The sequence below is a fragment of the Salmo salar genome, chromosome ssa20 (assembly GCF_905237065.1).
Source record: "Salmo salar chromosome ssa20, Ssal_v3.1, whole genome shotgun sequence".
Lineage (NCBI taxonomy): Eukaryota > Metazoa > Chordata > Actinopteri > Salmoniformes > Salmonidae > Salmo > Salmo salar.
In genome coordinates, this window is record NC_059461.1 from 94,530,469 (window position 1) to 94,553,568 (window position 23,100).

A 23,100-nucleotide genomic window follows, 5' to 3' on the forward strand; every position below is an offset into this window, starting at 1 on the left:
CTCCGGTACCGCTTGCCGTGCGGTAGTAGAGAGAACAGTCTATAACTAGGATGACTGGAGTCTGACAGTTTTTTGGGCCTTCCTCTGACACCGCCTGGTATAGAGGTCCTGGATGTCAAGAAGTGAAATAGAAAAGAAAAAATGTACAGTAACCATTACACTCACAAAAGTTTTCAAATGTTATATTATTGGTAATGTTGTAACAACGTCGGCCTACGACATCGAGAAAGGCTATCAAGGCCATGCTCGGAGTTTAGGCTACGGTGACCTTTCTCAATAGCAAGGCCATGCTCACTGAGTCTGTACATTGTCAAAGCTTTCCTTCATGTTTGGGTCAGTCCCAGTGGTCAGGTATTCTGCCACTGTGTACTCTCTGTTTAGGGACAAATAACATTCTAGTTTGCTCTGTTTTTGTTGTTAATTCTTTCCCATGTGTCAAGTAATTAATCTATTCTTTGTTTTCTCATGATTTGGTCGCTATCCTGAGGCTCTGTGGGGACCAGCTTGCTTAGGGGACTCTTCTCCAGGTTCATCTCTCTGTAGGTGATGGCTCTGTGGGGTCTGTGTTTGTGAACAGAGCCCCAGGACCAGCTTGCTTAAAGGACTCTTCTCCAGGTTCATCTCTCTGTAGGTGATGGCTTTGTTATGGAAGGTTTGGGAATCACTTCCTTTTAGGAGGTTGTAGAATTTAAATGCTATTTTCTGGATTTTTAACATTTGCAGGAATCGTCCTAATTATACCAGATCTCAACTTGGTGTTTGTCCCATTTTGTGAATTCTTGGTTGGTGAGCAGATTCCAGACCTCACAACCATAGAGGGCAATGGGTTCTATAACGTATTCAAACATTTTAAGCCAGATCCTAATTGGGATGTCGAAATTGTATGTTCCTTTTGATGGTAGAAAGCCCTTCTCTCAGATCTCTCACATCCTTGTGGATTTTACCTGCGGTGCTGATGTTTAGGCCGAGGTATGTATAGTTTTTTGTGTGCTCTAGGGCAACAGTGTCTATATAGAATTAGTACTTATGGTCCGGGCAACTGAACCTTTTTTGGAACACCATAATTTTTGTCTTACTGAGATTTACTGTCAGGGCCCAGGTCTGCCAGAATCTGTGCAGAAGATCTAGGTGCTGCTGTAGGCCCTCCTTGGTTGGTGACAGAAGCACCAGATCATCAGCAAACAGTAGACATTTGACTTCAGATTCTAGCAGGGTGAGGGCCGGGTGCTGCAGACTGTTCTAGTGCCCTCGCCAATTCGTTGATATATATGTTGAAGAGGGTGGGGCTTAAGCTGCATCCCTGTCTCACCCCACGGCCCTGTGAAAATACATATGTGTTCATTGCCATTTAACCACACAGTTGTTGTTTGTGTACATGGATTTTATAACGCTGCACGTTTCCCCTCCCCCCAACACCACTTTCCATCAATTTATTTAGCAGACCCTCATGCCACATTGAGTCAAAAGCGGTTTTTTTTTTTAAATCAACAAAGCAGAAGAAGAACAGTAGACGTCTTGACTTGACAGAGTCTAGTATGGTGAGGCTGGGTGCTGCTGACTTCTAGTGCCCTCGCCAATTCAAATCAAATCAAAGTTTATTCGCCAACTCATTGATGTACACTGAGCATTAGGATTCCGAATATTGAGGGGGGTTTTTTTTTTGCCAATTTTATCTGAACACTTGTTGTTTGTGTAGATTGAATGTATAATATCGTATGTTTTTTTCCCCCCGACACCACTTTCCATTACTTTGTATATCAGACCCTCATGTCAAAATGGAGTCAATAGCTTTTTTTGAAATCAACAAAGCATGAGAAGGCTGCCTTTGTTTTGGTTTGTTTGTTTGTCAATTAGGCTGTGCAGGGTGAATACGTGGTCTGTCCCACGGTAGTTATTGGGGTGACTTGTCAGTTTGGGTGATCAATCCTTTGTTCCAAATATCGGGGAAGATGCCAGAGCTGAGGATGATGTTAAATAGTTTTAGTATAGCCAATTGGAAATTGTGGTCTGTATATTTTATAATTTCATTGAGGATACCATCAACACCACAGGCCTTTTAGGGATAGAGGGTTTGTATTTTTTGTCCTGTAGTTCATTCAATTTAATTGGAGAATCCAGTGGGTTCTGGTAGTCTTAAATAGCTGACTAAGATTTGCCAAAAAGATTGAAGTGGTTTACCCATACATCTCCGTTTTGGACAGATAACTCTTTGTATTGTTGTTTGTTTAGTGTTTTCCAATTTTCCCAGAAGTGGTTAGATTGTACGGATTCTTCAATTACATTGATCTGATTTCTGACGTGCTGTTCCTTCTTTTTCCGTAGTGTTTTTCTGTATTGTTTTAGTGATTCACCGTAGTGAAGGCTCAGGTTCTGGGTCTCTGTGTTTTTGGTTGGATAGGTTTCTTTCTTAGGTTTTTGCATTCTTCATAAAAACCATGTCATTGTTCTTCATTTTCTTAGGTAATTTTCTCTCTCTCTCTCTTCCTCTGTCCCCCTCCCTCAGCTCTGCTGTGGGGTTTATAATGAAACCAGCAAGACAAACTCGGGAACAAGAGGCAGGAGACTGCTCACTCACTCACTATCTCCCATTCAGCAAATACAACTACATCCCCCGCTGACAGAAACCAAACTGTGACAAAACTATAATCAATGCGGTCTGTTCTCAGTGTTCTGTTGCTGCTTCCCAAATGGTACCCTTTTTGACCAGTGTGCACTACATAGGGGAATAGGGTACCATTTGGGACTCATGCTAGTATCTAGTCAAATAATAACACTACTTAGAACTTACTATATCTTCTATAACATCTAATTGAACTAAATACACGGTCCATGTGTTTATCTCCTAGCTACAAAAACAAACCCAGTCAGTCCATTAAAAGGAGGCGTCCATGTTGTCCCCTCTCAACACTATCTTTACACCAGTGGCGATCGGTGGCGTTTAAGATTAGGGAAGACAATTTATTTTATTTTATTTGCGAGCAGTGTCCTTATTTATATTACAGCATATTGGATGACTGTCATTCATATTCCATTCAAATCACATTTTATTTGTCCAAATTTTTTGGTAAACAACAGGTGTGGACTAACAGTGAAAAGACTTACTGACGGGCCCTTCCCAAACAATGCAGAGAGAAAGATAATAGAGAATAATTGAAAAGTAAAAACACATAATAATGAAAGTAGTAATAGATACATAATGAGTAATAATAACTTGGAAAAACAGACATACCTCCATAAAAAAAGGCATACATTTCATTTTCAATACATCTGCACAAAATTCAACAAAAAAAAAACATGTTTTCACTTTGTTATTATGGGGTAGATAGGTTTTTCTTCTTACCCATCTATGAAATCCATGTTGAATTCAGGCTGTAACACAACAACATGTGGAATAAGTCAAGGGGTATGAATACTTTCTGGAGGCCCTGTACATTCCAGCGCCAACTGAATCTTTCACCCGGTTCAATGTATCATTGATAGGTTTAGGCTACAGTATCAAATTTGCCCTACATCCATCATGAGGCTGGCTACAACCTAGCCTACAAATGAACGTTTATAACGTAGGTGCACAAGTCGAGAGACAAATAGGAGTAGTCAAGGTCTACAGACAGTGACAAATTCAATACCAACTTGCACACTCTTACCTGCATCTAGCTGATCTGGGGTGTAATCATTTGAACAAACAGTTGTGTTTTGCAACTAAAACAAGAGTTTTTAATTGAACAAATTCAGGTAGGTCCAATCCCCGTTTCATTCTGTTTAAGAAACGTTTAGCTAAATAAATTGGTGGAATGAATACACCCTTGATCAGCCGCACAAACAGTTCACTTTCATAGCAGCCACATACAGCATCATCACTTTGCTCGTTGCAGAATTCCTTCTCGCATCTATTTGCTCTTCTCCTCTTCTCACTTTTGTCCTTCGCTTGTGGACTTTAGTCCACAACACAACAGCTGTCTGTGACCAGGTGAAAAAACCTCTCCAAGCCAAACTTTTATACCATAACCGCTAACCAGCCTACCATATTAACGTTACAGTCAACAAACTAGACCTAACGCTTTAGTAAACCCACAATCCTATCCATGTGTACAATCACAAAGTACAGCGTACAGCAAGCAGTTTAGCAGTTACACCGGCGGGCCCCGGTGGCAATAAATTAATAAAACGGAAAGCTTACCTTGACTTGGAAGAGTTTCAGTGTTGGATAGCATTAGCCAGCTAGCTAACATAAACGGCATTCCACTCTGAGTGAGATTGTTGAGTAGGCTAGCTAGCTAGCTAAGTATGCTAAACTTAGTTAGCTAAACTAAGAAGAAAAATCTGAAACATGAAATAATTTCAAAGATATCACTGAGTTACAGTTCATACGAGGAAATTGAAATAAATTCATTAGGCCCTAATCTATGGATTTCACATATGACTGGGAATACAGATATGCATTCCAAACATGCTCAATGGGTTACATTGTCTGGTGACTACACAGACCATGGAAGAACTGGGACATTTTCCGCTTCCAGGAATTGTGTAGCAGATCCTTGCGACATGGGGCCGTGCATTATCATGCTGAAACATGAGGTGATGGTGGGGCGGATGAATGGCACGACAATGGGCCTCAGGATCTCATCACGGTATCTCTGGGCATTCAAATTGCCATTAATAAAATGTGTGTTTGTTGTCCTTAGCCCATAGCATAATCCCACTGCCACCATGGGTTCACAACATTGACGTCATCAAACCCCTCGCCCACACAACACCATACACGCTGTCTGCCATCTGCTCGGTACAGTTGAAACCGGGATTTTTCAGTGAAGAACACACTTCTCCAGCGCGCCAGTGGCTATAGAAGGTGAGCATTTGCCCACTGAAGTCGGTTACGAAGCCGAACTGCAGTCAGGTCAAGACCCTGGTGAGGACGACGAGCACGCAGATGAGCTTCCCTGAGAAGGTTTCTGACAGTTTGTGCAGAAATTCTTCAGTTCTGCGTTAGTTCAGTTTCATCAGCTGTCCGTGTGGCTGGTCTCAGACCATCCCACAGGTTAGGAAGCCGGATGTGGAGGTCCTGGGTTGGCGTGGTTACACGTGGTCTGCGGGTGTGAGGCCAGTTGGACGTACTGCCAAATTCTCTAAAATGGCGTTGGAGGCGGCTTATGGTAGAGAAATTAACATTCAATTCTCTGGCAACAGCTCTGGTGGACACTCCTGCAGTCAGTATGCCAATTGCACGCTCCCTCAAAACTTGAGACATCTGTGGCATTGTGTTGTGTGACAAAACTGCACATTTAAGAGTGGCCTTTTATTGTCCCCAGCACAAGGTGCACCTGTGTAATGATCATGCTGTTTAAATCAGCTTCTTGATATGCCACACCTGTCAGGTAGATCGATTATGTTGGCAAAGGAGAAATGCTCACTAACAGGGATGTAAACACATTTGTACACCACATTTTAGAGAAATAAGCTTTTATGTGAGTATGGAACATTTCTGGGATCTTTTATTTCAGCTCATGAAACATGGGACCAACACTTTACATGTTGCGTTGATATTTTTGTTCAGTATACTATATTTTAATATATTTTAATACAAAATTATTCGTTTTTTCATGTTTCATTATTTAAAATGTTATGATAGTCACTATTTATTTTGCTCCTTCGCACCCCATTATTTCTATTTCTACTTTGCACTTTCTTCCACTACAAATCTACCATTCCAGTGTTTTACTTGCTATATTGTATTTACTTTGCCACCATGGCCTTTTTTGCCTTTACCTCCCTTATCTCACCTCATTTTCTCACTTTGTCTATAGACATATTTTTCTACTGTATTATTGACTGTATGTTTGTTTTACTCCATGTGTAACTCTGTGTTGTTATATGTGTCAAACTGCTTTGCTTTATCTTGGCCAGGTCACAGTTGTAAATGAGAACTTGTTCTCAACTCGCCTACCTGGTTAAATAAAGGTTAAATAAATACAAAAATAAAAAAGTGGTATGGTCCTCCTATTTCTCCTCTGAGCAGCCTCCATTGCTTTACACTTCATCTCAGACGTCTATTTTTGGACGGCTCACATGAGGCTCCCTCCGCCTCCTCCACAGGGCCAAGGCGCTCTGCTCTGCCTGAATACAGCTCAGTGTTTCTCTGCTCCCTGGTCGTCGGGACAAAGGGAGGGCCAGGGCAGCAGATCAGATCAGAATACGTCTCAAATGGCACCCTATTCCCTATATAGTGCACTAGTTTGGACCAGAGCACCCTATTCCCTGTATAGTGCACTACTTTGGACCTAGAGCTGCTCCAGTCTTGGCCCAGTCCTCTCTCTTTCTCCCTCCCTCCCTCCCTCTTCTTTCTGAGCTCCACATGGCAGAGTCCATTGACACAAAGCTGCCTGCCGCGGCAGCCATCACAGTAGCGTCATCATTGCTGAAGGAAACTAAAAGGGAAACTTGCTTCAAAACCAGTGGGTCATCATGCAGCAACCACAGCTATATGAGTCACCAGTGGGTCATCATGCAGCAACCACAGCTATATGAGTCACCAGTGGGTCATCATGCAGCAACCACAGCTTTATGAGTCACCAGTGGGTCATCATGCAGCAACCACAGCTATATGAGTCACCAGTGGGTCATCATGCAGCAACCACAGCTTTATGAGTCACCAGTGGGTCATCATGCAGCAACCACAGCTTTATGAGTCCCCAGTGGGTCATCATGCAGCAACCACAGCTTTATGAGTCACCAGTGGGTCATCATGCAGCAACCACAGCTTTATGAGTCACCAGTGGGTCATCATGCAGCAACCACAGCTTTATGAGTCACCAGTGGGTCATCATGCAGCAACCACAGCTTTATGAGTCACCAGTGGGTCATCATGCAGCAACCACAGCTATATGAGTCACCAGTGGGTCATCATGCAGCAACCACAGCTTTATGAGTCACCAGTGGGTCATCATGCAGCAACCACAGCTTTATGAGTCCTCAGTGGGTCATCATGCAGCAACCACAGATTTATGAGTCACCAGTGGGTCATCATGCAGCAACCACAGCTTTATGAGTCACCAGTGGGTCATCATGCAGCAACCACAGCTTTATGAGTCACCAGTGGGTCATCATGCAGCAACCACAGCTTTATGAGTCCCCAGTGGGTCATCATGCAGCAACCACAGCTTTATGAGTCACCAGTGGGTCATCATGCAGCAACCACAGCTTTATGAGTCACCAGTGGGTCATCATGCAGCAACCACAGCTTTATGAGTCACCAGTGGGTCATCATGCAGCAACCACAGCTTTATGAGTCACTGGAGTTACCTCCCAAATGGCACCCTATTCCATATATAGCCCATCGGGCTCTGGTCAAAAGTAGTGCACTATATAGGGTGCAATTTGGGACGTTCACACTGGGACGTTCACACTGGGACGTTCACACTGGGACAACTGGCTCCACTTGGGGCTCTGCAGACCTGATGAAGGAGATCCAGAATGAGGATATGCGATGACAAATAAACAGTTTTAAACACCATATCCGAAAAGGCCGCGGTCAGTCTGTCACTTGAATGAAAACGTCAACTGTTATTAAATCTCTCTCGCGCTTTCTCTCGACATCCCTCTCTTCTTGCCGCCCCTGGGTCGGTCAGACAACCCCCGTTTATAAATAGGAGTGTTTTTTTCCCGAGCAGCTCTGCTGAGGAGGAGGTCTCTTTTCATTTCAGATCGAGTGTCCCTCTCAACTTTGATGTGCGGCCGATACAGAATGTTTTTCAGGGTGCCTAGCTCCGTAACACGTACACAAACACGCCTAGCACGGAACACTGTATTCCAAAAGTGTCATGGCGACAACCTCCGTCTCTGTTACGTCATAACATTCTGTAACATTACATTTTACATATTTAGCAGACACTCTTATCCAGAGCGACTTACAGTAGTGAATGCATACATTTCATACAATTTCATACATTTTTTTTCTGTGCTGGCCCCCCGTGGGAATCGAACCCACAACCCTGGCGTTGCAAACACCATGCTCTACCAACTGAGCTATAGGGAAGGCTGTAGATATCACTGAGATAAAACAATGTAATTACTGAAAAAAATAATACATGTAGAGAAGAATATCAACATTCTCTGAAGATGTCAACTGAGTGAATTACCAGAGTTTTGTGGGTTCTCTCTATTTTTCAGTAAAGATAAAAACCCAAACGTGACCACGAGGGACAAAGAGGAAGTCATCAAGACGCTCCTACTGAGATAGCTGACCAACCACAGCAGCTTCCTGTGAGAGAGTTGACCACAAACATAGCTGGGGTTAACTAACACAAAAAGCTACACCGTCACCATCCAGTCTCCCCAGTGGTGTAAAGCTACATCCCCATCCAGTCTCCCCAGAGGTGTAAAGCTACACCGTCACCATCCAGTCTCCCCAGTGGTGTAAAGCTACATCACCATCCAGTCTCCCCAGAGGTGTAAAGCTACACCGTCACCATTCAGTCTCCCCAGTGGTGTAAAGCTACACCGTCACCATCCAGTCTCCCCAGAGGTGTAAAGCTACACCGTCACCATCCAGTCTCCCCAGAGGTGTAAAGCTACATCACCATCCAGTCTCCCCAGAGGTGTAAAGCTACACCGTCACCATCCAGTCTCCCCAGAGGTGTAAAGCTACAACATCCAGTCTCCCCAGAGGTGTAAAGCTACACCGTCACCATCCAGTCTCCCCAGTGGTGTAAAGCTACAACATCCAGTCTCCCCAGAGGTGTAAAGCTACACCGTCCCCATCCAGTCTCCCCAGAGGTGTAAAGCTACACCGTCACCATCCAGTCTCCCCAGTGGTGTAAAGCTACATCCCCATCCAGTCTCCCCAGTGGTGTAAAGCTACAACATCCAGTCTCCCCAGAGGTGTAAAGCTACACCGTCACCATCCAGTCTCCCCAGTGGTGTAAAGCTACATCACCATCCAGTCTCCCCAGAGGTGTAAAGCTACACCGTCACCATCCAGTCTCCCCAGTGGTGTAAAGCTACATCACCATCCAGTTTAGCAGGACAGGAAAATGGTCAAATTCACACACTTATCAAAAGAACATCCCTGGTCCTCCCTACTGCCTCTGATCTGGAGGACTCACTAAACAGAGGAACATCCCTGGTCATCCCTACTGCCTCTGATCTGGAGGACTCACTAAACAGAGAACATCCCTGGTCATCCCTACTGCCTCTGATCTGGAGGACTCACTAAACAGAGAACATCCCTGGTCATCCCTACTGCCTCTGATCTGGAGGACTCACTAAACAGAGAACATCCCTGGTCGTCCCTACTGCCTCTGATCTGGAGGACTCACTAAACAGAGAACATCCCTGGTCATCCCTACTGCCTCTGATCTGGAGGACTCACTAAACACAATGCTTAGTTTTTAAATGATGTCTGAGTGTTGGAATGTCCCTCCTGGCTATCCATACATTTCAAAAACAAGAAAATGGTGTCATCTGGTTTGCATAATATAAAGAATTTGAAATGATTTACACTTTTACTTTTGATACATAAGTATATTTTAGGAATTACATTTATTAAATATATTTAAAACCAAATAATTTTAGACTATTACTCAAGTAGTAATTTATTGGGTGAGTTATTTTCTATTAAGGTATCTTTGCTATTACTGAAGTATGACAATTGAGTATTTTTCCCAGCACCGAGTCTCTCCTGCTCATGTCTCAGACCAAGAGACAGACAGAAGGAAGCAGAGAACAGCGAAGGGACTCCATTTAGTCTCATTGGTGCATTAAAGTGCTTGACAACACAGCGTACAGAGATCAGACAACGCCCACACACAGAGTGGTCCCAGGACTCCCCAAGGAGGTGTGTGTGTGTGTGTTTCTTTACAAGACTAAACTAATATAAAGTGTAGTCTACAGGAGAGCCTTTCATTATTTATTATCCGTCGTATTTCTTCATGCTATTCCACAGGGTTTAAAATATTTTAAAACCATCAATCAATTTCAGTCCTGATAGAGTTAGTTTCAGTCCTGATAGAGTTAGTTTCAGTCTTGAGAGAGCCAGTGTCACTAATGAGAGCGAGTTTGGTCCTGAGAGAGTCAATTTCGGTCCTGAGAGAGTCCGTTTCAGTCCTGAGAGAGTCCGTTTCAGTCCTGAGAGAGTCCGTTTCAGTCCTGAGAGAGTCCGTTTCAGTCCTGAGAGAGTCCGTTTCAGTCCTGAGAGAGTCCGTTTCAGTCCTGAGAGAGTCCGTTTCAGTCCTGAGAGAGTCCGTTTTGGTCAGTTTCCAAACGTCAGCAGCAGCAGTAGCACTGAGAGTATGTGTGAGTCGTTTTTTACTCTCTCTCCGTTTCCCTCTCTCCCTCTCTCCCCGTCCCGTCACCGCCAAACCCCAAGTAACTTACGACTCCAGAAGGGTAAAGGGTACTGCCCTAAATGGACCAGATGTGGAACCTAAAAACATCGGATTCTGAAAGGTCTCATTTTATCCAGCTACATTTGTGGTTTATCATGTTTACCCACAACCAACTGGGAAGAAAGTCATGGGCCTACATTTTTTTTAAACTGACTGAAAACACATTAAGTAGCCTACATTAACAAGTTTTTAAACTTAAGTGGCCCAGTCCCTCTAATACAATCACTAGATATCACTAGTTGGACCCCCAGTCCCTCTAATACAACCACTAGATATCACTAGTTACCCCCAGTCCCTCTAATACAACCACTAGATATCACTAGTTGACCCCCAGTCCCTCTAATACAACCACTAGATATCACTAGACCCCCAGTCCCTCTAATACAACCACTAGATATCACTAGTTGACCCCCAGTCCCTCTAATACAACCACTAGATATCACTAGTTGACCCCCAGTCCCTCTAATACAACCACTAGATATCACTAGTCCCCCAGTCCCTCTAATACAACCACTAGATATCACTAGTCCCCCAGTCCCTCTAATACAACCACTAGATATCACTAGACCCCCAGTCCCTCTAATACAACCACTAGATATCACTAGACCCCCAGTCCCTCTAATACAACCACTAGATATCACTAGTTGGACCCCCAGTCCCTCTAATACAACCACTAGATATCACTAGTTGGACCCCCAGTCCCTCTAATACAACCACTAGATATCACTAGTTGGACCCCCAGTCCCTCTAATACAACCACTAGATATCACTAGACCCCCAGTCCCTCTAATACAACCACTAGATATCACTAGTTGGACCCCCAGTCCCTCTAATACAACCACTAGATATCACTAGTTGGACCCCCAGTCCCTCTAATACACCCACTAGATATCACTAGGGACCCCCAGTCCCTCTAATACAACCACTAGATATCACTAGACCCCCAGTCCCTCTAATACAACCACTAGATATCACTAGTTGGACCCCCAGTCCCTCTAATACAACCACTAGATATCACTAGACCCCCAGTCCCTCTAATACAACCACTAGATATCACTAGACCCCCAGTCCCTCTAATACAACCACTAGATATCACTAGTTGGACCCCCAGTCCCTCTAATACAACCACTAGATATCACTAGTTGGACCCCCAGTCCCTCTAATACAACCACTAGATATCACTAGTTGGACCCCCAGTCCCTCTAATACAACCACTAGATATCACTAGTCCCCCAGTCCCTCTAATACAACCACTAGATATCACTAGTGGACCCCCAGTCCCTCTAATACAACCACTAGATATCACTAGACCCCCAGTCCCTCTAATACAACCACTAGATATCACTAGTTGGACCCCCAGTCCCTCTAATACAACCACTAGATATCACTAGTTGGACCCCCAGTCCCTCTAATACAACCACTAGATATCACTAGTTACCCCCAGTCCCTCTAATACAACCACTAGATATCACTAGTTACCCCCAGTCCCTCTAATACAACCACTAGATATCACTAGTTACCCCCAGTCCCTCTAATACAACCACTAGATATCACTAGTGACCCCCAGTCCCTCTAATACAACCACTAGATATCACTAGACCCCCAGTCCCTCTAATACAACCACTAGATATCACTAGTTGGACCCCCAGTCCCTCTAATACAACCACTAGATATCACTAGACCCCCAGTCCCTCTAATACAACCACTAGATATCACTAGACCCCCAGTCCCTCTAATACAACCACTAGATATCACTAGACCCCCAGTCCCTCTAATACAACCACTAGATATCACTAGTTGGACCCCCAGTCCCTCTAATACAACCACTAGATATCACTAGACCCCCAGTCCCTCTAATACAACCACTAGATATCACTAGTTGGACCCCCAGTCCCTCTAATACAACCACTAGATATCACTAGACCCCCAGTCCCTCTAATACAACCACTAGATATCACTAGACCCCCAGTCCCTCTAATACAACCACTAGATATCACTAGTGGACCCCCAGTCCCTCTAATACAACCACTAGATATCACTAGTGGACCCCCAGTCCCTCTAATACAACCACTAGATATCACTAGTTACCCCCAGTCCCTCTAATACAACCACTAGATATCACTAGTTGACCCCAGTCCCTCTAATACAACCACTAGATATCACTAGGGACCCCCAGTCCCTCTAATACAACCACTAGATATCACTAGACCCCCAGTCCCTCTAATACAACCACTAGATATCACTAGTGACCCCCAGTCCCTCTAATACAACCACTAGATATCACTAGTTGGACCCCCAGTCCCTCTAATACAACCACTAGATATCACTAGGGACCCCCAGTCCCTCTAATACAACCACTAGATATCACTAGTTGGACCCCCAGTCCCTCTAATACAACCACTAGATATCACTAGACCCCCAGTCCCTCTAATACAACCACTAGATATCACTAGTTGGACCCCCAGTCCCTCTAATACAACCACTAGATATCACTAGTTGGCCCCCAGTCCCTCTAATACAACCACTAGATATCACTAGTACCCCCAGTCCCTCTAATACAACCACTAGATATCACTAGTACCCCCAGTCCCTCTAATACAACCACTAGATATCACTAGTTGGACCCCCAGTCCCTCTAATACAACCACTAGATATCACTAGTTGGACCCCCAGTCCCTCTAATACAACCACTAGATATCACTAGTTGGACCCCCAGTCCCTCTAATACAACCACTAGATATCACTAGTTGGACCCCCAGTCCCTCTAATACAACCACTAGATATCACTAGACCCCCAGTCCCTCTAATACAACCACTAGATATCACTAGTTGACCCCCAGTCCCTCTAATACAACCACTAGATATCACTAGTTGGACCCCCAGTCCCTCTAATACAACCACTAGATATCACTAGTTGGACCCCCAGTCCCTCTAATACAACCACTAGATATCACTAGTTGGACCCCCAGTCCCTCTAATACAACCACTAGATATCACTAGTTGGACCCCCAGTCCCTCTAATACAACCACTAGATATCACTAGTTGGACCCCCAGTCCCTCTAATACAACCACTAGATATCACTAGACCCCCAGTCCCTCTAATACAACCACTAGATATCACTAGTTGGACCCCCAGTCCCTCTAATACAACCACTAGATATCACTAGACCCCCAGTCCCTCTAATACAACCACTAGATATCACTAGTTGGACCCCCAGTCCCTCTAATACAACCACTAGATATCACTAGACCCCCAGTCCCTCTAATACAACCACTAGATATCACTAGTTGGACCCCCAGTCCCTCTAATACAACCACTAGATATCACTAGACCCCCAGTCCCTCTAATACAACCACTAGATATCACTAGTTGACCCCCAGTCCCTCTAATACAACCACTAGATATCACTAGTCCCCCAGTCCCTCTAATACAACCACTAGATATCACTAGTTGGACCCCCAGTCCCTCTAATACAACCACTAGATATCACTAGTTGGACCCCCAGTCCCTCTAATACAACCACTAGATATCACTAGACCCCCAGTCCCTCTAATACAACCACTAGATATCACTAGTTGGACCCCCAGTCCCTCTAATACAACCACTAGATATCACTAGACCCCCAGTCCCTCTAATACAACCACTAGATATCACTAGTTGACCCCCAGTCCCTCTAATACAACCACTAGATATCACTAGTCCCCCAGTCCCTCTAATACAACCACTAGATATCACTAGTTGGACCCCCAGTCCCTCTAATACAACCACTAGATATCACTAGACCCCCAGTCCCTCTAATACAACCACTAGATATCACTAGACCCCCAGTCCCTCTAATACAACCACTAGATATCACTAGTTGGACCCCCAGTCCCTCTAATACAACCACTAGATATCACTAGTTGGACCCCCAGTCCCTCTAATACAACCACTAGATATCACTAGGGACCCCCAGTCCCTCTAATACAACCACTAGATATCACTAGGGACCCCCAGTCCCTCTAATACAACCACTAGATATCACTAGTTGACCCCCAGTCCCTCTAATACAACCACTAGATATCACTAGACCCCCAGTCCCTCTAATACAACCACTAGATATCACTAGTTGGACCCCCAGTCCCTCTAATACAACCACTAGATATCACTAGACCCCCAGTCCCTCTAATACAACCACTAGATATGACTAGACCCCCAGTCCCTCTAATACAACCAGCTGTATCCTGAACCCCCAGACACTACGTTCCAGCTGTATCCTGAACCCCCAGACACTACGTTCCAGCTGTATCCTGAACCCCCAGACACTACGTTCCAGCTGTATCCCCCCAGACACTAGGTTCCAGCTGTATCCTGAACCCCCAGACACTACGTTCCAGCTGTATCCTGAACCCCCAGACACTACGTTCCAGCTGTATCCTGAACCCCCAGACACTACGTTCCAGCTGTATCCTGAACCCCCAGACACTACGTTCCAGCTGTATCCCCCCAGACACTACGTTCCAGCTGTATCCTGAACCCCCAGACACTACGTTCCAGCTGTATCCCCCCAGACACTACGTTCCAGCTGTATCCTGAACCCCCAGACACTACGTTCCAGCTGTATCCCCCCAGACACTACGTTCCAGCTGTATCCTGAACCCCCAGACACTACGTTCCAGCTGTATCCCCCCAGACACTACGTTCCAGCTGTATCCTGAACCCCCAGACACTACGTTCCAGCTGTATCCTGAACCCCCAGACACTACGTTCCAGCTGTATCCTGAACCCCCAGACACTACGTTCCAGCTGTATCCTGAACCCCCAGACACTACGTTCCAGCTGTATCCCCCAGACACTACGTTCCAGCTGTATCCTGAACCCCCAGACACTACGTTCCAGCTGTATCCCCCCAGACACTACGTTCCAGCTGTATCCTGAACCCCCAGACACTACGTTCCAGCTGTATCCCCCCAGACACTACGTTCCAGCTGTATCCTGAACCCCCAGACACTACGTTCCAGCTGTATCCCCCCAGACACTACGTTCCAGCTGTATCCTGAACCCCCAGACACTACGTTCCAGCTGTATCCTGAACCCCCAGACACTACGTTCCAGCTGTATCCTGAACCCCCAGACACTACGTTCCAGCTGTATCCTGAACCCCCAGACACTACGTTCCAGCTGTATCCCCCCAGACACTAGGTTCCAGCTGTATCCCCCCAGACACTACGTTCCAGCTGTATCCCCCCAGACACTACGTTCCAGCTGTATCCTGAACCCCCAGACACTACGTTCCAGCTGTATCCTGAACCCCCAGACACTACGTTCCAGCTGTATCCTGAACCCCAGGGCCCATAGGGCTGTTATTGAATGTTAATAATAGCATTATTACAAAAGGTATAGAGAGTTAACATACATAAGGTGCTGTTATTAAACTTACTTGAGGAAGTATCTTTGTCCAGAGGGGGTCTTGGCCATCTCCCAGCCCGGGGGCAGGGGCATGTCCTCTGGGATCTCATAAGATGACTGTCGGAGATGCGATGGGGGGGGGCCCGCAGGCACCATGCCTAACAGGGGAGACACTGTCCCTAGCTGTAGGGAGGCAGGGGACGAGTGGGCACGCACGTGGTGGGGGGCGACGGCACCTGCCGTACCTGCGTCTGTGCTGGTCTGGACGGAGAGAGGAGGGTGGAGTCAGGGTAGAGGAGAGGGGAGTCAGGGTAGAGGAGAGTAGGAGAGGGAGTCAGGGTAGAGGAGAGGGGAGTCAGGGTAGAGGAGGGGGAGTCAGGGTAGAGGAGAGGGGAGTCAGGGTAGAGGAGGGGGGAGTCAGGGAAGAGGGGAGGGAGTCAGGGTAGAGGAGAGGGGAGTCAGGGTAGAGGAGAGGGGAGTCAGGGTAGAGGAGGGGGGAGTCAGGGTAGAGGAGAGGGGAGTCAGGGTAGAGGAGAGGGGAGTCAGGGTAGAGGAGGGGGAGTCAGGGTAGAGGAGGGGGGAGTCAGGGTAGAGGAGGGGGAGTCAGGGTAGAGGAGAGGGGAGTCAGGGAAGAGGAGAGGGGAGTCAGGGTAGAGGAGGGGGGAGTCAGGGTAGAGGAGAGGGGAGTCAGGGTAGAGGAGAGGGGAGTCAGGGAAGAGGAGGGGGAGTCAGGGTAGAGGAGAGGGGAGTCAGGGTAGAGGAGAGGGGAGTCAGGGAAGAGGAGAGGGGAGTCAGGGTAGAGGAGAGGGGAGTCAGGGTAGAGGAGAGGGGAGTCAGGGAAGAGGAGGGGGAGTCAGGGAAGAGGAGGGGGGAGTCAGGGTAGAGGAGAGGGGAGTCAGGGTAGAGGAGAGGGGAGTCAGGGAAGAGGAGGGGGGAGTCAGGGTAGAGGAGAGGGGAGTCAGGGAAGAGGAGAGGGGAGGCAGAGAAGAGGAGAAGAGAGTAGGAGAGGGGAGTCAGGGAAGAGGGGAGTCAGAGAAATGATTCACTAACTTGTGCATGAGTCACCCAGATTACTGATGGAAAGTTTTTATACAAAACACCAAATTAAATGTTGTTCAATCATGTTCCGCACTATTCACCTCAAAGTAATTAATATAATTAATTATATCAAGTTTTAGAACGAGTTTAATTAATTAATAAATTGGTTGTTGTTCCATGCAATAAGAACAAACTTTCTGTTCATAAAGTTGAATAAAGCAAACATTATGATAATAAGAAGGCCAAGTATCACCACTCGGTTTATATAGACTGGAGGATAAGACAAGAGGGCTGCTGCAGCAGAGACAACAACTCTGGAAGTCCAGACTAGAGGGCTGCTGCAGCAGAGACAACAACTCTGGAAGTCCAGACTAGAGGGCTGCTGCAGCAGAGACAACAACTCTGGAAGTCCAGACTAGAGGGCTGCTGCAGCAGAGACAACAACTCTGGAAGTCCAGACTAGAGGGCTGCTGCAGCAGGGACAACAACTCTGGATGTCCAGACTAGAGGGCTGCTGCAGCAGAGACAACAACTCTGGAAGTCCAGACTAGAGGGCTGCTGCAGCAGAGACAACAACTCTGGAAGTCCAGACTAGAGGGCTGCTGCAGCAGAGACAACAACTCTGGAAGTCCAGACTAGAGGGCTGCTGCAGCAGAGACAACAACTCTGGAAGTCCAGACTAGAGGGCTGCTGCAGCAGAGACAACAACTCTGGAAGTCCAGACCAGAGGGCTGCTGCAGCAGAGACAACAACTCTGGAAGTCCAGACTAGAGGGCTGCTGCAGCAGAGACAACAACTCTGGAAGTCCAGACTAGAGGGCTGCTGCAGCAGAGACAACAACTCTGGAAGTCCAGACAAGAGGGCTGCTGCAGCAGAGACAACAACTCTGGAAGTCCAGACTAGAGGGCTGCTGCAGCAGAGACAACAACTCTGGAAGTCCAGACTAGAGGGCTGCTGCAGCAGAGACAACAACTCTGGAAGTCCAGACTAGAGGGCTGCTGCAGCAGAGACAACAACTCTGGAAGTCCAGACTAGAGGGCTGCTGCAGCAGAGACAACAACTCTGGAAGTCCAGACCAGAGGGCTGCTGCAGCAGAGACAACAACTCTGGAAGTCCAGACTAGAGGGCTGCTGCAGCAGAGACAACAACTCTGGAAGTCCAGACTAGAGGGCTGCTGCAGCAGAGACAACAACTCTGGAAGTCCAGACTAGAGGGCTGCTGCAGCAGAGACAACAACTCTGGAAGTCCAGACTAGAGGGCTGCTGCAGCAGAGACAACAACTCTGGAAGTCCAGACTAGAGGGCTGCTGCAGCAGAGACAACAACTCTGGAAGTCCAGACCAGAGGGCTGCTGCAGCAGAGACAACAACTCTGGAAGTCCAGACTAGAGGGCTGCTGCAGCAGAGACAACAACTCTGGAAGTCCAGACTAGAGGGCTGCTGCAGCAGAGACAACAACTCTGGAAGTCCAGACTAGAGGGCTGCTGCAGCAGAGACAACAACTCTGGAAGTCCAGACTAGAGGGCTGCTGCAGCAGAGACAACAACTCTGGAAGTCCAGACTAGAGGGCTGCTGCAGCAGAGACAACAACTCTGGAAGTCCAGACTAGAGGGCTGCTGCAGCAGAGACAACAACTCTGGAAGTCCAGACTAGAGGGCTGCTGCAGCAGAGACAACAACTCTGGAAGTCCAGACTAGAGGGCTGCAGCAGCAGAGACAACAACTCTGGAAGTCCAGACTAGAGGGCTGCTGCAGCAGAGACAACAACTCTGGAAGTCCAGACTAGAGGGCTGCTGCAGCAGAGACAACAACTCTGGAAGTCCAGACTAGAGGGCTGCTGCAGCCTGCTAAAGCTGAGCAGAGACAACAACTCTGGAAGTCCAGACCAGAGGGCTGCAGCAGCAGAGACAACAACTCTGGAAGTCCAGACTAGAGGGCTGCTGCAGCCTGCTAAAGCTGAGCAGAGACAACAACTCTGGATGTCCAGACTAGAGGGCTGCTGCAGCAGAGACAACAACTCTGGAAGTCCAGACTAGAGGGCTGCTGCAGCAGGGACAACAACTCTGGAAGTCCAGACTAGAGGGCTGCTGCAGCAGGGACAACAACTCTGGAAGTCCAGACTAGAGGGCTGCTGCAGCAGAGACAACAACTCTGGAAGTCCAGACTAGAGGGCTGCTGCAGCAGAGACAACAACTCTGGAAGTCCCGACTAGAGGGCTGCTGCAGCAGAGACAACAACTCTGGAAGTCCAGACTAGAGGGCTGCTGCAGCAGAGACAACAACTCTGGAAGTCCCGACTACAGGGCTGCTGCAGCCTGCTAAAGCTGAGCAGAGACAACAACTCTGGAAGTCCCGAAGGCGCATACTCCAACACGTCCATGCCACCGTCAACCGCGCATGCGCACTGTTGGCTCAACTCACTCATTAAAGAGCATAAAGTGAAAGGGTTAAAAAGTGTAAATGGGCTACGAGTGATTCCGCCACATGATTTCCTAAGCTTTTTACTAACATTAAAAGGGTTTAACTAAACCGGCAGGATTCAGTCCTGCTACAAGCATAGGTCCTCAAGTCGATTTAAACTAACAACTTTATATCAATCTTAAAACGAATATTACGTTCATCTTGCTGTATTAATTTAAATAATACTTTTCGGAAATACAATAAACTGCATTATATCAAGCCTACATAAAATATATATGTAACTTAAACTTTTGGAATAACTTACATGAATTATAGTAATAGCACGTAGTAATAGTAATATGCCTAACACTTTAAAAAAAAGTTATTCAACAACTCCTCAAAAAGTGAATTTGCTTTCAGTTGATTGATCTTGATTTAAGCAACAGAAGATAGATACCTTGTAATTGAATATAATGAACGTGTTGGGACACAGTTGACTAACAACATGCGTGGGTTAAAGTAAAACAGTTGGTGAAGTGTCTGGGGGCTTTGTATCTGGGCTGTGTGTGAGGGTGGTCTCTCTCTCTCTCTTACTTGTCTGGAGTGGGACTTCGGCTCTGGCGGTTTGAAGAAGGAATCTGGAAGCTTTCTCATCCTCATAGGGACGGAGGAGGGGACGATGGTATTTTTCGGGTTCATAACAGCGTTGAAAAGGGTCTCCAGATCCGTCTCTGAGTCTCCACGGACGTGGATTATCTGGTGTCCGGCCGGGGGGTTGTGTTGGCTCGGATCCATGTTTATTCCAACAACAAAACTATCCAAAAACTATTTACCCGACAAGAAAAAAAGATGTAGAAAAAGATTCAACTCAAAGAACCAGAAAAATCAAGTTTTTTTTTTCGGAGAGAGAAACTCGAAACCTCGATCATCGAAAGTTAAATCAAAGTGAGTGTAAAAGTAAATGTGCTTTAGTTCTCCTAACAGTCGGTTAACTATCACCGCAAACTGTCCCCTTCTTTCTGCTGTTTCTGAAGAACACACTGGAAAATATAACAACGCGCATATCTACTCAACTCTGTAACTTCCCCCCCTAAAAAACAACGAACAGAAATAAAAAGTTCAACGTTTACCTGACTAAAGTCAAATTACTGCACAGATTTACCTTCGAAAGTTTTTCTCTGTTTCCCTACAAAAAAACGAGTGACAGCGCACATTACAAACCCCAGCAGCCTTCTCAGTGTTGTAAAGTTGAGTCTAACTCGGGTCTAAACTCTGACTCATGTGATCTGAGCTCAGACCGGGCGGGGCCTGGAAGCTTTATCTGGAACGACTAGTTCCTTTAGAGACGCGGAGAGAACTTTCTCCACAGCCAAATTCAATTCTTTACATTTTACACAACTCTGGAGTGTTTTGGTCTGGGAAAAAAAGTGATTTTGATTATACTGAATAAAAAAATAATAACGCAACATGCAACAATGCAACAATTTCTAACATGTTACTGAGTTACAGTTCATATGAGGAAATCAGTCAATTGAAATAAATAAATTAGGACCTAATCTATCGATTTCACGTGACTGGAAATACAGTTAGTCACAAATACCTTTATAAAAAGGTAGTGGCGTGGATCAGAAAACTCCTCAGTATCTGTTATGACCACCATTTGCCTCATACAGAGTGACACATTTTTATTTTACTAGGCAAGTAAGAACAAATTCTTACTCACAATGACGGCCTACCTCAGCCAAACCCGGACGACGCTGGGCCAATTGTGCGCCGCCCTATGGGACTCCCAATCACAGCCAGATGTGATGCAGCCTGGATTTGAACCAGGGACTGTAGTGACTCCTATTGCACTGAGATGCAGTGCCTTAGACCGCTGCGCCACTCAGAAGACACAGCTCCTTCACATAGAGTTGATCAGGCTGTCGATTTGTGGCCTGTGGAATGTCGTCCCCACTCCTCTTCAATGGCTGTGTGAAGTTTCTGGATATTGGTGGGAACTGCAACACGCTGTCGTACACGTCGATCCAGAGCATCCCGAACATGCTCAATGGGTGACATGTCTTGTGACTACAGAGACCATAGAAGAACTGGGACATTTTTCAGCTTCCAGGAATTGTGTACAGATCCTTGCGACATGGGGCCGTGCAATATCATGCTGAAACATGAGGTGATGGTGGGGCGGATGAATGGCACGACAATGGACCTCAGGATCTCGTCACGGTATCTCTGGGCATTCAAATTGTCATCGATAAAATACAATTGTGTTCATTGTCTGTAGCTTATGCCTGCCTATAACCATAACCCCACCGCCGCCATGGGGCACTCTGTTCACAACATTGACATGAGCAAACCGCTCGCCCTTTACGACGCCGTACACGTGGTCTGCAGTCGTGAGGCTGTTTAGGTGTACTAGCAAATTCTCTAGAACGATGTTTATGGTATAGTAATGAACAGATGTTTATGGTATAGTAATGAACAGATGTTTATGGTATAGTAATGAACAGATGTTTATGGTATAGTAATGAACAGATGTTCCAACTGCACGCTCCCTCATATCTTGAGACGTCTGTGGCGTTGTGTTGTTGTGGCAAAACAACAACGCGTCGCTAACATTAGATTGCACTCAACAGTCTTTAGTCTGCCTTCACCTCAACGGACATGAAGGTATTTATCACCGCTACAGTCATGATATATATATATAGTGCTATTTCTATTGGGGGTTTTATTACCATTTTCATTATATATTTATATATTTTTTACTTAGTCCTGCATGTTGGAGCCTAAGATGTTCACTGTATCCTGCCGTCACACCTCCAACCCTGTACATACTAAACACTGGACCCTACCCCAACCCTGTACATACTAAACACTGGACCCTCCAACCCTGTACATACTAAACACTGGACCCTCCAACCCTGTACATACTAAACACTGGACCCTCCAACCCTGTACATACTAAACACTGGACCCTCCAACCCTGTACATACTAAACACTGGACCCTCCAACCCTGTACATACTAAACACTGGACCCTCCAACCCTGTACATACTAAACACTGGACCCTCCAACCCTGTACATACTAAACACTGGACCCTCCAACCCTGTACATACTAAACACTGGACCCTCCAACCCTGTACATACTAAACACTGGACCCTACCAACCCTGTACATACTAAACACTGGACCCTCCAACCCTGTACATACTAAACACTGGACCCTACCTCCAACCCTGTACATACTAAACACTGGACCCTACCTCCAACCCTGTACATACTAAACACTGTACCCTCCAACCCTGTACATACTAAACACTGGACCCTCCAACCCTGTACATACTAAACACTGGACCCTCCAACCCTGTACATACTAAACACTGGACCCTCCAACCCTGTACATACTAAACACTGGACCCTCCAACCCTGTACATACTAAACACTGGACCCTCCAACCCTGTACATACTAAACACTGGACCCTCCAACCCTGTACATACTAAACACTGGACCCTCCAACCCTGTACATACTAAACACTGGACCCTCCAACCCTGTACATACTAAACACTGGACCCTCCAACCCTGTACATACTAAACACTGGACCCTCCAACCCTGTACATACTAAACACTGGACCCTCCAACCCTGTACATACTAAACACTGGACCCTCCAACCCTGTACATACTAAACACTGGACCCTACCTCCAACCCTGTACATACTAAACACTGGACCCTACCTCCAACCCTGTACATACTAAACACTGTACCCTCCAACCCTGTACATACTAAACACTGGACCCTCCAACCCTGTACATACTAAACACTGGACCCTCCAACCCTGTACATACTAAACACTGGACCCTCCAACCCTGTACATACTAAACACTGGACCCTCCAACCC

General features: G+C 46.3%; 1 protein-coding gene across 1 annotated transcript in view; it reads right to left on the reverse strand.

Moving 5' to 3' along the window:
- Positions 1-20,486, reverse strand: part of LOC106595041 (transcriptional coactivator YAP1) — a 124,665-nt gene extending 104,179 nt beyond the window's left edge. The window contains exons 1-2 of the mRNA XM_045704163.1: positions 19,798-20,486; positions 15,801-16,030 (exon numbers count right to left, since the gene is read on the reverse strand). Of these exons, the coding sequence (XP_045560119.1) occupies positions 15,801-16,030; positions 19,798-19,998 (431 nt within the window). The 5' untranslated portion in view covers positions 19,999-20,486. The remainder of the gene's footprint in view (positions 1-15,800; positions 16,031-19,797) is intronic.
- Positions 20,487-23,100: the final 2,614 nt, after the last annotated feature.